The sequence below is a fragment of the Pygoscelis adeliae genome, unplaced genomic scaffold (genome assembly GCF_000699105.1).
Source record: "Pygoscelis adeliae isolate BGI_AS28 unplaced genomic scaffold, ASM69910v1 Scaffold141, whole genome shotgun sequence".
NCBI lineage: Eukaryota > Metazoa > Chordata > Aves > Sphenisciformes > Spheniscidae > Pygoscelis > Pygoscelis adeliae.
In genome coordinates, this window is record NW_008824231.1 from 5,157,354 (window position 1) to 5,173,066 (window position 15,713).

Here is a 15,713-nt window from a genome sequence, read left to right on the forward strand (position 1 = left end):
CCATTTGATCTCTTAAAAAACCACGGTTTTACAAATGTAAACACATTTCCATTGCCAAGAAAATCAGCAGGTAGTTTCCTTTGCACACTGATTATTAAGATTTTGACTGCTTCAGTTTTCATGATGGTATTAATAATTTAATCATGCATTTCATATTAACAATGTCAATTAAAAATTTCTCCTTTGCTGTGGATCTATATAGATCAATATAGATATCTGTATATCTATCTATATTGATCTATTATCGTCCACCTAACATTGATATGCATATCGTTGTAGGAAGGAAGGGCTAGAAATAAGGTTTTCTATCCGTCTAATTACTTTAATTGATTTGTGCTCAAATAGTTAACCTTTGGTACTTGGTTCTCCCTTCACATTCAGAATTGACAGCTCACTCTGATGATCATCAGCCACAGGGAAAATAAGTTAAGATTTCAATTAAAAGCATGCAGTGTAGGTTAATCTATGGATCTCACATTAGTAATGCTCCATACTTTCCTGCTAGAGAATACGTGTCATGTTTGAGCTGAAAAATATTGTATGAAAAGTACCTGAAGAAGTAGGACAATGAAGCATATCTAAAAATTGACAAACAAAACCACGTAGGAGTCTTAGGGCACGTCTTCATTTATGCCTACAAATTACACCTAGTAAGTAGCACTACTCCTTCAGGCCAAAGATCACAAGATATGTAGAAGCAGCTAATTTCTACATTCTCTTTCTTGGGTGGCATGAGAGTAGTGATGCCCTCAGCTATCTACACTGTCTGCTCTAAATTTTATTTTTTAAACAAAGCTGGCCTAAAACTCCTTTTTATTAGACAAACAGGCAGAAAAATTCCATGCATTGGTAAAGTGTCAGATACATCTGGTCTTAAAGAGTGCACAAAACAGAAGTAATAAATATTGAGCTAGATGGAATATGCTAAATTATAAAGTTTTGTTGATATTATTTGGAGTTAAATTTTCCTTCAACAAGTTCATGAGAAGAGTTTTCAAAGAAGAGTTTTATGTTTTTTACATCTGAAAAGCACTTTTCATTACATGACTTCAGTGAATTTGAAAAAGGTGCAAAGCACTTACTGAACATAATCACTGTGTTTGAAGCCTAGCTATGGCAGAAATATACCCTAACTAGTTGTAATCTGTATATTATATTAGCATGTTTTGAAAGAGAAAATATTAAGTGTTTTGATAGAAAAAATATGACAATAATCTCAAAGCACTTTTCTCAGTTTAAAATTACTTTACTTTGGATGAATGTTCTTCCATAATTTGAATATATTATTTCTTTTATTATTTTTTTTATTGCAGTTGTAAGCATTCTGTAGCTGAAGGTGTTCTATTTTAAAGTATATTTTGCTTGATCTGGTGGATGTTATATGTTGGATGCAAAGTGGGAATAATTGGGCGTATATTGAGTCATCTATTTGCTGCATTATGAGTATGAAGTAGAAGTAAGATGGAAAATAGATTTTTTTTTCAGTAGGAAGGGAAACAATGACTAACTCTACAAAAGCATCTTTATATTATTCAAAATAATTCCTTATAAAAATTCATGACATTTAAATTAGCTCTAACAGTGTAATATTCCAAAGATGCTGATTCATTTGCTAATAGCTGCTGAAAATATTCTTTACTATCTTTCAGTCAATGCTTTAAGTCTTCATAGCACTTTCCTTTTGTTACTTTAAAGGAAAACAAAATATATCCCTAATTTTTTTTTTCCATATCTGTCCATAGTATTCTACATTCTCAAATTTGCTGCCTTGTATGACCAGATTTCTAAGAGAAAAGCAAATTCTATAAAGTAAGAGGCTATTTTGGATTTTCAAATTAAATTACTGTGTATCTTCCTTTGAACACTGGACTACTGAAAAGTTCAACAGAACAATTTTTGGATTGAAGGTTTACTTATTTTGGCCAAAGTCCTGGCAAAAAAATTTTTTTCCCCAAGGAAAGACCATCTTAAATAGATTAATTTTCTCCCTCTCCTGTACTATCAAATCTGTGGTGAAAAAGGTTGATGAAGACCACCAACCATATTTTCCTTGAGAACTTCCAGCTTCTAAATCAGCCCCCACTGCTGCTTTGGAAAACAATTCAAATCTCTTGAGCTTCACTCCTCTGCAGAACAACTGGACATTTTGAGCAGAAAAGACACAAATGAAGCTTGACTGATTTATGATGAGAGGACTAAGACAATGGACATCTGAACAAGTTGAAATGTTGACATCTCAGCTACTCCCCTTACTTTCCTTTTAAAGCCTGTGGCAAATAGTAGCCATTTACTGAGCATGTCCATCACATCACACGATGCCCCTCTTCCTTTTCACTACCTGTAAAGTGAACCCAGCCTCACTAGCTCACACGTAGACATCCAGATTCCAGATGTTTAAAATGAGGTTGCTGGTGAAGGTTTCAGTCTTTTTGTTTGTTTTTGTTTGGTTTTGATGATTGCATTGCCTGTTGTTTTGAGTAATAATTGGGATATAATAGCATCTTTGAAATGAAATCTCTGGCATGTAAACTAAACCTCACAGTGGGAAGTGTGCAGAGGAGGATCAGATGCACTAACCAGTTCTCGAGTATATCTGCTGGCTTCTACTTTTTTCTTTATTTTGTTCTGTTGGGGTTTTTTTTTTGTTTCAGTTAATCTCATTTCATCAGGAAAACATGATTTATTGACATTTTGCTGTGTTTTAGTAGTAATCCTAGTTCTCATAAGGAGATCCCCTGGATGGACACCTTATCAACAGAGTTTCCTACTATTCTTGCATCTCTCTCTCAGGTTATTTCCAAGCAATATGTCATCGAGCAGTCTAAAAGGAAACCAATGTGCATGCACAGAATAAGACAGAAAATATATTTCTGTTTAAAAAATTGAGGAGCAACAGTGATACAATCCGGTTTACAGAACAAAGGCACATATTTTCATAAACTTAGAAGATGGAACACTTCCACTGAAAAAATGTAATTAAAAGTTACAGTGAAAAAAATGGGTTAGCATTCTTAGTGACATTTGATTAAACATGCTAGCTAGCAAAAATATACAAATGAAGGTCACATTTGCAAGTATTATAAGACAGACTACATTTTAATTAGATAGTTGAGAAATGTCAATGAGTTAGTAACTGACCAGGAGTCACTTAAAAAAAAAGGAATGAAGGAAAACAAAACATGACTCCAAGAGTCAGAATCCTTTACTCTTCACAGATTTCAAACACTACAATTTTCAAAGAAGGTTCGGGGATAGATTCAGTGGATTTGCCTTGTCATCTTTCTCTGTTTGAAAAAAGAATGTATTTTGATCAAATTACATAGTACCATTGTTGGAGCTATGTTGACATATGTTCTGCCTTTTGAAACAAATCTGTCAGATAAAATATAACAGGATAGTATTTGTGGTTTATATTTGTACCCATGAACTGTACCTAAGGAACGTGTATAAGCATATGCCATCCTGTGGGAAAAGATCCCCCTTCTCTCAGAGTCAGCTTAGTTCTCCCACAATACACATGAAATGAAGTCAAATTTAACCTGACATAGCTATTACAGATTATAGGAGTAAATTTATTTCAAATGATCTTGAAATTCATATTTTTGCTTTTTCTAAAAGAAAAAAACCTCTGTAATCAGTAGAAGGCAGTTTCTCTATTACCTGTGGCACTGTTTTACCTCATTGTGTTCAATCTGACCAAAGAAAGGCTGAAGAGCAGCATGTGCTGGAAATAATAAAAGATGTATGAATAATTTAATGAGTTGACACAGATTCATTAAAAAGTTACCAAAACTAATTCAAATCACAGCTTGCTGTTGGAAATCACATTTAAGAAAACATGTACTTGGAATAAAAAAATATAGTCTATCTTAAAACTGTCATACTGTTGTTAAAATGACTATAAATCTGGTAGTTCTGGTGCAAAGAACTATGAAGGCTAATCCAAGCCACTGATTTTATTGAGTCTGGTTTGCTTAATATCTTTACCATTTGGGCCTATATATTCCTTATCTGTGTTCTGCTTGAAGCTGAAAAACCTTTGGATGTTTCATCCCAAATACTTAAGTTATTTCTAAGAATGAGGTTAGGGAAAATATAAGTTCACTGTGAAGCTCAAATGCAGCAGACTGTTGAGAGCTACCCATAGGTTTTGATGGAAATTCTCAAGGATTTTAAGGGTAGAACGGTAAAGCTAAAAAACACATTAGAGAGTAACATCTACTCTCCAGCAGTTTAACTATGTACTTAAATAAGGGAAAATAAATTTATTCTCCCAAGTCTCAGAAGTCTGATCCAAACCAAATTAAAGGAATAATTTTATTGTAAATAGTACTCCAATAAAAATATATTCTAATTAAGCCACTGCAACTAGGCAGTTCAGAAGTCTAAATCTCTGGAGGCGAATGTTCAGATTAGGAAGTAGGTTTTGTTTTCAGCTAAGCATGATTTCTGCTCTAGTTGTCAGTAATGATCACAGGCTACAGGCTTTCAGTGAACAAAACAAGAAATATTTGCTTATGTAAAATTTATTAACTATTTCCAGTTATGTCTTACAAGAGAAACTTTACTCAGATAGAGCATCCCCATGAACACGACAGAGCAACCAGAGTCAGGGTGAAATTTCAGATTGATCACTAATCCCAGCCAAACAAAACAATTATACCATGAAAGGTCAGAAACCAGCTTGCGTAATACTGCCATTACTGCAGGACCTTTTCACCACGTAAAGTGACTTTTGTGTCCTTTCCTTCTCTTTCTTCCCATGGTACTTTACATTCATACCATCTGAAATCATGTTGATTCTTTTGTTCTTTCAAACCCTGGATTTACCACTGTGGAACAAGTATTCCCCATTCAACTAGATCGCAAAGAATTTTAAAATATTTTTTTCTTTTTAAGTGGGAAAAGAATTACAGATTTCTTGACTTGATGAGGCAGCACAGAACAAATTCATTTCACCAAGCTGCCTACACATACTATTTCCGCAAAAAGAAGTTGTCAAAACTATTCCAGGGTTGTTGAATCCTATTTACTGGAGTAGCTTATTGTGTAATGTATGCAGAGAAACAGGAGAGTCATAGCCTAAAAATGAGAAATATTACATTAGCAAAACCTGCACTTTGAATCAAACTTCTGCAGAAAGAGAGACCGCATACCACTGGAGATTTCAGTATGGCTTCTATTTACTTTTTTCTAGCAACACGATATGTTGGCAAAACTTAAGCAGCCTGGAGCAAGTCTCGCTATTGTACTTTCTCCTTTATCCAGTCCCACTGACTGCTTAACCTTCCACGTTTGTCTGGCTCCTGCAACTCCTCAAACCTCCTTCCCCTCCAGATGCGTTCCTCTGCCTGGAAGCTGTTCCAGGCACTCACCCTAATGACATAAAGTCTGAGCCCAAACTAATTAGATCAGGAGTACTTGTTACCTCAAGCTTACTAGGAACTGTAGTATGCCTTGTCTCATAAGTTGACATGCCCTTCCAATTAAAAAGAGTAAAAAGAAAAAGTATTTCATAGTACAATTTTGAAAGGATTAATGGTTATTTTGCTCTCCCATGTGTGTATAATCTGCAGTTTGGCCTGGTGGTAAATGAATTAAGTGTAATGGAGGAGAAAATTTTTGACATGTTTGTTTATAACTTTATATATGCGTACTACCCTTTGTTTCTCTTGTGTGCCTGGGCAGCAGGGAGGAAGGCTACTTATTTGTCTTAACTTGTTTGCTGGGTGATAGATCCAGCAGAACCCAGTAGAAGGATGTTCCTCTCCTGTGAGCAAGATCGTCTGAGAGACTTTTATGGAAGCAGGTGGAGATGGCAGAGAATGAGAGACACAGCAAGGAGAAAAGCGAAGTGGCAGACTCTCTAGAGGAGCAGGGGACTGGCTGCATTTTGTTCTCAGTGTGTCATTGAACTGAAAAATTTAATATTGAAAACAAAAGGAAGAATTATAATATAGTATGTTTATGTAGAAACATGCAGAGTTGTGTGCTTGCTCCACCCACTTTCCAAGCTGACAATACAGGGTAATAGGAACATAGAAGCTATATTAAATGGTCTATCTAAGAATCAGAATTATTAGTATTAGTATTTAATTTCTGATTGCTAGTCTCCATTTCTTTGCAAAAGCAGCAATAAACAGCTCAGACTCTCTAGCTTGCACAGGAAGCCTTTCTGTCTACCCATCAAAGAAGACTGTTTCATAGTTTTCCTAATGAAATGACATAAGAATAATTATTTGAATCTTCTCAAGCTAGAATAGCTGATATACTCAGAACATCATCTAAGGAACTATCTTCTGCTGTCAACAAATGGACTGCATAGTTTAAAAGGTCTTCAGACATGAGAGTTTTACTACTGATATATGTATGGCATATAGTACATTTAACAGCCTAATAATACTGTATTTCAGTCACACAAAGTATTTATCATTTGCTGAAAAAGTACTGACATAAAGTTTTCCCAAATCCATGTCCTTTGACATAGGGCAAATAGCATAGAGCTAAAATACCATGCTGAAAATAGAAAAGTGCCTGTATCTGCAGAAAATATTCAAGGAACAGTACATTCATTATATATGTGATTGCAATCATGTTTCCTTTGGAAATCTTATTAAGGTTTATTATGCTGTGTTGTAAAGTTTGGACCAAAGGCAGGTCTGCATTTTTTTATTATAAAGTAAAATTCCTTCCAGTGTGTATTTCTTCTATGTCTGTGTGCACACTGGAGGAATGTCTTCCCAACAGTAATCACCACTGTTTCCACTTTTTTTTTTTTAAAGCTGTAGAAATGGATCCTGTAAAAGAGAATACGTATCACTGTTAGAATTATATCATAGTTTACTTATGTATACAAATATACACAGGAATAGTTCTGTGACACCACACTTTTTAATTTAGCATTTTATTTCTGCTTCCTTGTCCATCTCATGTAGATTACAGATCATTTGTTCACCTTGGGTTAGAAGCAGAAGAACATGTGATGCCTTTTCAAAACAAGAGCCCTTTGCATGGTGCCTTGCATCCTTATTGCCAGATACAATCTGGTCGCATCCCAGCTCCATGTGAGAAAAACAGGACTGCGTCCCAACCTGCCCATTTCCAGATTTCCTGCAGCATTTCCATGGAGGGTATCAGCAACCCTGGGGATATCAGAGGATCTGAGCTGTGAGGATCTGAGGAGCTCCACAGTGCCCAACTAATTAGCTCTCCTGCCACCAGGACTGCTACGTTCACCACCAAGCATTTCTATCCTCTGATGTAGACTGTGTTAGAGAGAGTCTTATCCCTTTCCTGTATCCATATTCCCCAGGGAATGTCTTCCTTCTCTGCTCAAGAGGAAGATGTCCATTCTGCATTAAGCATTTAATGTGATAAGTTTAACCATGGACATTTCTACTGCAGCTCATTTAGCTGAAATAATTTATATTTGTAAAGCCAAAAATATTTTTGTTCATAAATTAGCATTTGGTGAGACCAAAATAAGTCAAAAATATAAAAATTTCTTCAAGAAACCTCAATGACCTTGAGATTCTGACCTCAGGAAAATCAGAATGAAAATAAGTTATTTTAATGGGGATAGATTTTAATATGAATTTTTAAAGATTTTTTCAATATTCCCCTGGAATTGGAAAGATTTTACTTTACTTTCCCCCTATGGAAAAATTTTACTTTAAAAGAACTAAAAAATATCAATATTGCAAAATGTTGAAGGAATGTATTGAAAGACAATCAAAGATATTTTTTGTGAAATCACATTTATATTCCAATGATAATGTTTGAAGAGGTCCTATAAGATATATTTTCATACTACATTTTAATTTATCACCATGATGTTCTATTTCCCCTGCCTTTGTGGGCCAGGAAAGATGATGTTATGTTTATGATATACAAAACAGCATGACGCACATTATAACATAGATCGTTTGTGAGACCAGGATGAAAAACAACTTAAAACAGAGTTCTCCTTATTAGTGCCTTTCCCATCTGATTGTCAAAACTTATATTTAAATCCAAATTTTAAATGAGACACGACATCATCAAATAATCTGTATATTTAGAGTATGCATAGATGAAAATGGTAATTTTAAAATACTGGTCATCTGCTTTTGCCAAATTCCACCTTATTCTAAAAGGTAGAAGAGGTGCATTTTTAACAGCTGATCAGAGACAATAAATACTGTACTGAAATGACCTTTTCCAAAACCGGTAAGATTCTAAGCGTTCTCTGTCACAATCTTCATAAAATAAAATGCATATTTCTCTAATTTTAAAGAATTTGAAATATAAAATAGTCCAAATTATATTTATACTTAGAATATTTTTCCAAAAGCTCTCCAGCAAGGCCATGACCTTGTATTTCAAAGAGATTTTATTTCAGTTGAGTGTGCTGCTATTCAAAGCTTTTGAACACCATAGTTTTTCATTGTTCACATTATGCCAATGTGAAGACCAAAAAACTTGGGCACTATTCTTTATTTGTAGACACTGAAACTTTAGGTACAGGCAGAAAAGGAAAAAAAGAGAAGTTGCAGAGACAGAAAAGGAGGTGACTTTGGCATGTGCATGTTTTTGGGAGAGATATGTGTGCATATATGAGCTCTTGGGCTTTTTAGCTAGCCCACTTGATTTGCAGATTAGTGTTGAAATGAGGAGCACATTTAGCTTCAGCCAATGTTTCTACACTGCATATATAAAGTAATGTAAGGCTGTGAAGGAAAGATGGTGGCTTGGCAGACACTTTTCTACTAGTGACTTAGGGTCATAGAAGTAGAATTGAAAATATTGAAAACTCATATTACCAGAAGTAAGAAATTTAATAACGACCTGATTTTTATATTGTGTTGAAACTTCAGGGGAATTTTCTGTCTTAGAGCTCTATGCTGCTACCCAGTTCTGTCTAGATGAATCCCTTGTGGAGTCTCTAACACTCCTTTTACAGATAAAAAATTTCTATTTTTCTACTGCATTACTAAATATTCTTTTGAGAAGTGATAGATTTTATCTTTATTCAGTGTTCACTTCTTGGGTTTTTTTCAGAATATTCAGAAGCTGTTCCTGGTCTCCCCACTTCATATGCTGCTATCCTAAGAATCAAATCTGGCAGTTCATCTTTAACCTCATTTAATTCAAAGAATAGACCACGATTAAGCAGTCCTTCATTAGGAAGTGTATCTTCACCAGGCTGGAGAGGAGCTGCACAACATTATCACTCCCCAACAAACCTCTATCACTTTTCAGAGGCCTTCAAACATGATGGTAAGTCTAGTTTCCCTCTCTGAATCTTTGAAACATTTTTCAAAAGCAGTACATTTTTATCAGCTTACTTCAGTATTTCTCAGACAACATTTTTAATGTTTTTAAACATCACAAAGTAGAAACAGGCCTCTTTCCTTTTAGGTTCTTCAGATTAGCCTTAAAGTCACCAGTTAAAACATTCTTTCTTAAAGATTCCTATGCAGAATAGTATTACATAGTTTTTGCTACATGAAAATAGCAAACTAGTGGTTTGAAATTCCATTACAGCACAATTTCATCTAATAGCAAAATGTCAGTCCCTCTTTTATATATATTTTTTCTCTTTGGAGTTTTTCTAATTTAATCATGAATGATAGTAATGTAAATTAAACATGAATAGTAAATCTTATAAAACTACTTTTTCTCTACATTACCTACTCTGTGTAGTCAACTCTGTCATGGATGCACACATGTGCATGCATGGATAGACATATCAGTGTGATATGGTGTCATTTACCTTTAGATGCAATAATTCAAAGTAACAGTACACATTTTCTCATATTTGGTTACATTTAAAGGAGCCACATTTCTGATACCATTTCTTTAGTGATAATATCTATCTGAATTACATTCAAAGAAAGGTAGAAAGAAAAACAGAAAAGGAGGAAGGAAGGAGAGGGAGAGAGGAAGAGGTTAAGAGGATATTTAAACATAATTGTCTAAGGAAATAACAGAGCAAAGAATCATGATTAATACCTCACAGTTCAACAACATTCATGCAGTATAATGACTGTGAGTACAGGATTACTGCTCCTCTCAGTGAAGTATTTTTTTTCCCCTAGAAAGTACCTTGCATGTATTGAAAACTAACGGTGTCTGTATGTGTTCTTGTGAACAGAAATGGCTTATATACAAGCATAAATATGTTCCCTGAATTAAGGTTGATCTAGAACACAAACAATTTGAATCATGCAAGCAGAGAAATTCTGTTTGATAGCATTTCTCGAACTGGAGCACGTTTCTACATTTGTCCTTCCTCTGCAATATTCTTTGTAAACGGTGGCTAGACTGAACTCAGTTATTACCCATGCACCAAACACTGATAACTCCTCCCAGCCAACCCGATATGTGCAGGTCAAAATCAAAGTTCAGGATTAGAACCAGAGTGTATTATCCTGGTCTTCAATGGCATGAATGTCTAAAGACTGAAGGAGAAGAAATTGGTAGCTGCAAGACAAAAGAATACAGACTTTATGAATAATATCGTACAAGCTGGAACTATAAAGCATCTCCTCCCTGATTGACCCTGATTTTTCCATCGTGTTTTCTTGGAAAAAAAACAGCTGGCAAAAAGGCGGCTGACTGTGTTTAAATTTGATGTGAAGTTTGACTGTTATGCTTAAATCCCTACTTTGAGAGGGCTGAGAAAATTTTATGCCCATCTCATTCTAAGAAAATGTGATATGGGATGGGGATCCTCAGGGTTCTACCACCTAAATCCTTGGCATTTCCAGGAGGTATGCTGAGATCATACCTGATATAGGTCAGCAATCATGAGTCTTCTCAAAACATAGGTGCCACATTCCAACTCAGCAGTTGAGCTGCTTCTATTTTGCAGCAGGAAGTGAAGAACAACTGACTGGAGATTAAGTGTAAAAAGGTCCATAACTCATAAGCCCCACTGAACAGAGCACTTGACTCAAGTGAGGGACTTCAACTCTTTCTTCAAAGGACTGCATAAAAGAGTCCTAGGAGAGTTACTCCACCGCTTACAGGTCTTTGCACATCCAGCTGTGTAGACAGTTGTAGAAACAGGTAAATCTGAAGCACCTGAGTAATATTTTAAAAGCCCTTGATTATCTGAAGCACCTGCATGGCACAAGCACAGGTATGAAACAGGACTTAGAAAAGACCAGCATACTTCTGGTGTGGCAGGATTGAGGACCTTGTGTCAGGAGACCAGGTAGGATAATCTGCATCATCCAAGAGGGCAAGAACAGATCTGCTATGGCAGCTGAATGCAACTTATTTTCTAAACCTCTCTCAGTTCTGTTAATAACTTTATGTTTGAAGTAATATCTTTGATATTTAGAAACCAGAAATAAGTTCACTATCTCAATCATCTGGCATTCCATTGCTTAAATTAGCAAATTTCTTGATTTTGATTTGGCCTCAAGTATTTTTTTTCAGTTTTTAGAGCTCTTGAAGGAAAGATATTTTAGTTATCTTCCTACAACTGGTATGTGATAAGTGATAGAGTTAAGTGCTCATGTTTATTGGAGAGGGCCTCCTAAATGAGGAAATGCTACAGCACCCTGTGCTCATGTGTGGTTATGACTGACCACTGCTACAAGTGAGAGGTCATTAATAAGAGGGGGGGAAACTTATTTTATGTTATTACGATTGAGAACTTGCATAATCCAAACATCTAATATATGGCATACACTCAGGAGCCAGGTTTGCTATAAGAAGAAAAAAATAGTTTTATTAGCTGCACAAGTATACAGGTTCTCAAGCGACTTCTCAATTGATTTCCCAGAAGACATGCTCAGAGGCCTGACATGACTTCTAATAAAGGTCCTCCTATACTGACTTTATGCCATTTAATTTGCACTCTCAATTCAGCATGTGTTTCCTGATATCTCAAATTAAAAGAACTATGCTGTAGCTCACTGCTGAATTTAAACTATATGGAATTACTTAGCGTAAATGTGCAGATAAGGCAATACAGTCCTTCTCTTCAAGCTATGTATCAACGTGTACAGTCATGACTAAAGAATGTGCATAGAAAGTGTGAATTATTCATGAAATACTCTTGAAGAATCATAAAACTGCAAACTCTTATATTTTCTTACTGTTCCAAAAACTTTTGGAAATGCTGCAGTAAAGATAATAGAACTTAACCTTGAATAAAGACTCTTTTTATCCTTCCATCTTTGGTTTGATATCTTTTAGAAGAAAATAAAGAACAGGGTCCAGTTCACAACTGAAAGTGTTTGAATCAATGAACCTCAAGATGTGTAAGATCTGAATCTAATTTTAATCGAATGAGAATTCCTGATTCCACACCATCTGCTAGATTCAGCACTTACCAGTCTGAATTAAGACACAAACTACTAAAAATTTTTTCATTGCTAAAAAAAATTGGGCAATATTGATTAATGTGGCATGCAGTTTAGATAGTATAAACTAAGTTTAGAACAGATATGTTTGTTTCAGGCCACAGAACAGAGAAAGCATTTTCAAGCAACAAGAAGAACTTATCTTGCCTAATAAGCAAATAAACGTATCTGCTTCAGAAAAGAAAAATCTGAAAATATGAGAAAATAATTTTATCTCCTTTGCAGTTTAAACTCAGTCATGCATGTACTGTGCACTGTTCCAGCATGCAGCGTACTAGAATCAATGTAGGTACCTCAGGGCATGTGTATCTGCCTGAACTTACCTGTCAAAAGGAAAGTCTCCTCAAAGTTTCTTGACTTTTAAGTTAACTGAAACATAGTTTAAGATTAAATGTATTTTATAAAAATGTGTTATAATTATACATATGTATATATATGTGTGTGTCTGCTTCTATATATGCAAAATAATTATTGTAAATTGCAGCCACCTTTGTTAATGTTAAACTCTGTTACACAGAGATTTAATCATTAGAACACATTTTGCTGTGATGAATTAGTACGCTTTTTCTTTTTCATTATATTAAAGGAAATTTTACATTTTGACAGATTATAGGGATAATAAAATAGATAGTCATTCTTTATTTCTTAGGTGTTAAGTGAAAGGTTCTATTATAGAACCTACTTGTAAAATCAACATTAGCACTGACGTTAATACATTTTTTCAGCATTTAAGCCAAAAAAAGAGGGTTTCTAGCTCTTAGTTGAAGAAAGCAATATGTTATTTTTGAAAGCAGGGTGATTTATTTATACATCTAAAATATTTTCTGAATATACTGAACAGGTTAAACTGTCTGTTTCCATGGTAACAAAGGTTAATCAGAAGGTCCTTTAGAGTCATCACCTCAAGTGCATACAGGCACAAACTGAAAACAAACCAGGAAAGAAAGAAATTCAAAAGTGAGTTTGATAATGAGTGCCACTAAAACCTGATCCACCTTTACCAAAAAGTGTCTTTCACTTTGTAGGACCAATTTGAAATGAAACACCTTTGTTTTATTTTAATAAATTCTGATGACATGCACATTTCAGCAACATACATAGTCTTATCAGCAGCTCCGGCAACTTTCTGAACATATCCTGAACATGTTAATACCCAGGACTGACAGATCATTGGGATACGGTTTGGTCTATGATATGTCAAGTAGGTACTTTTCTGAGTAGGGTCTGTATGCAGAGTCCAATGTGTATTTTAGGATGAAAGACCTGTTAGTGACTCCTCCTCTTAGGCTGCTTTAAAAGTTTTATCATTTTACAGTATCTTGTAGTTTTTCTTTAGAAAATTCTTCCATCTTCACGTGGGTTCAACAGGCCTTTGAAAAATGGGCAAAAAAAAAGGTAGAGAGATAAGAAAACATTGTTTTCCTGGTCCTGTAAAAATTTGTGGTTTTTATTTTTTTAAATTTTGCTGAGTTACTTTGCTTTCAAAGGAGAACAACTTTTTTTTTTTCCCAACTGTCATTTAGACAAATTTTGTCAGTGTGTCAGGATAACAGCTGAAAACAAATGTTTTGTCTGAAGATCTCTCTAGTCCACCTGCAGAGGGATTAGCAAAGCCATCCACCAGTATCACCTGCAGTAAAAAAGTGTTCCTAAAGGGACCTGAGCAGATGAAATGGGGAAGACCTGAAGGAATACCTCCTTCCCCCTTATTCACATGCTGCCTGAGCATATCCCCTCAGATACCTTGTCTGCTTGGTGAAAAATACCAGAGTGAAAAGAGCTGTTTCCTCTCACCAGTACCTCAGACTGAGAAGATGGCACCAAGATGACTATTTATGCTAGTCATATACCCTGAATGGTACTGTAACATTGCAGACAGTGGTCAAACCACACTAATGATATTTGATGCAAGTGACCAGTGCAGTGTAGAATTTGCTACACCTTCTCCCTCTGCAGACAAGTATATTTGTAAAAAATTATTTAAGAAAACATTTTAAAAAGAACAGTATTTCTTTTATTCTTTAAAAGTACAGCACGCAGAATTATCAGATGCTAAAAATAATACTGCCAATGCAGCTTTAATGCAGGTCTTTGAACAAGGGCATATTTCCTTCCTGCCCACCTCTGTGTTCCCAGGGTTCCAGGAATTCATTCTTTTTCACAGTGTATTTATTGACCTGGAATTATATCAAGGATGGTGGCAAGAAAGCTGACTGTTGAGGAATGGCACTATTTCAGTTACTACAGAATTGAAAGTACAGGAAACTTTATTCTCATCTGCAGTTTGTTCTCATGGTATTTGCATTGCTCAGCAAGAAGAGCTAAAGAACATCTGGTTTTCTTTCACCAGTAACTGAGGGAGAGAATGAAAGTGTCTCTGTAGGTAAGAGAGAGAAACCACATTTTGGCTACTGTCTGAGGTGCAGGATACACGGATTCCAGTTTCCATTCCCGTGAGGATGTAAATACTTGTTACTAAGAAGTCATACACTCTGGTATTTTGTAGGTGTAAATGTGCTGCAAGGAGAACCTTGGAATTCAAAGAATATTCGAGTACTGCTCTCAAAAATACTCAAGAATTTAAAAAGGGATTTTACTAATATTTGGAATGTTTTCCATATTCTTGCATTTTGGGCAATACCAGTTTAAATAGTAAATACTAATGAGAGCACTTAGTGCTTTTAATTGCCTAGATTGAAAATGGCAACTTAAAATTTGTAAAGGGACCACAAGCTAGCTGTTACATTGCTTGGTTGCAATGCATACCTGTAATCCCAAGACATATGTGCCTCTCTATAATAAATCACTGGTCTCATAGCACTTAAGTAAGATATAGAAAACTGGTTGTTTTACTAAAAGCCTGTGTAAGGAACAGAAATATTTCCCTTGGGAAATTAAAATAGTAAATTGAAATAGGCATACACTTAATACGTATGCTAAATATTAACCTCTTATGCTCTTGCTTAAGTTCGAAAGAAAAAACTCACACAGGACTGTCCTGTTTAAGAGCATTGGTCACTGTTAGTTAAAATATGGGTGCAAACAAACCTGATGCTTTTGGACATAAATTGATCTCCTGAAGGGATTAGAGAACACACATGTGTATAAAAATATGTATATATATAGCATATCTATGCACATATACACAGATATATAAATTAAATATAATAAGGAAATAAGGACAATAAGGAAAAGGCCCAGGAGGTTTCCCCCAAAAGACCACACAAACCAGAAGAACCAGCCAATGGTTCATGAATCAGAGACTTTTATGTCAAGGTCAGTTTCAGACAGAGAGGGTGGGTGGCACGGAGCTCCCCTTGTCCGGGGCTGTGGGGAGCCTCCAGCTGCCTGTGA

General features: G+C 35.3%; 1 protein-coding gene across 1 annotated transcript in view; it reads left to right on the plus strand.

Moving 5' to 3' along the window:
* The first annotated feature begins 8,189 nt into the window (after positions 1-8,189).
* CNTN5 (contactin 5) overlaps positions 8,190-15,713 on the plus strand; it is a 284,657-nt gene continuing 277,133 nt past the window's right edge. Inside the window, exons 1-2 of the mRNA XM_009334878.1 lie at positions 8,190-8,208; positions 9,040-9,258. Of these exons, the coding sequence (XP_009333153.1) occupies positions 8,190-8,208; positions 9,040-9,258 (238 nt within the window). The remainder of the gene's footprint in view (positions 8,209-9,039; positions 9,259-15,713) is intronic.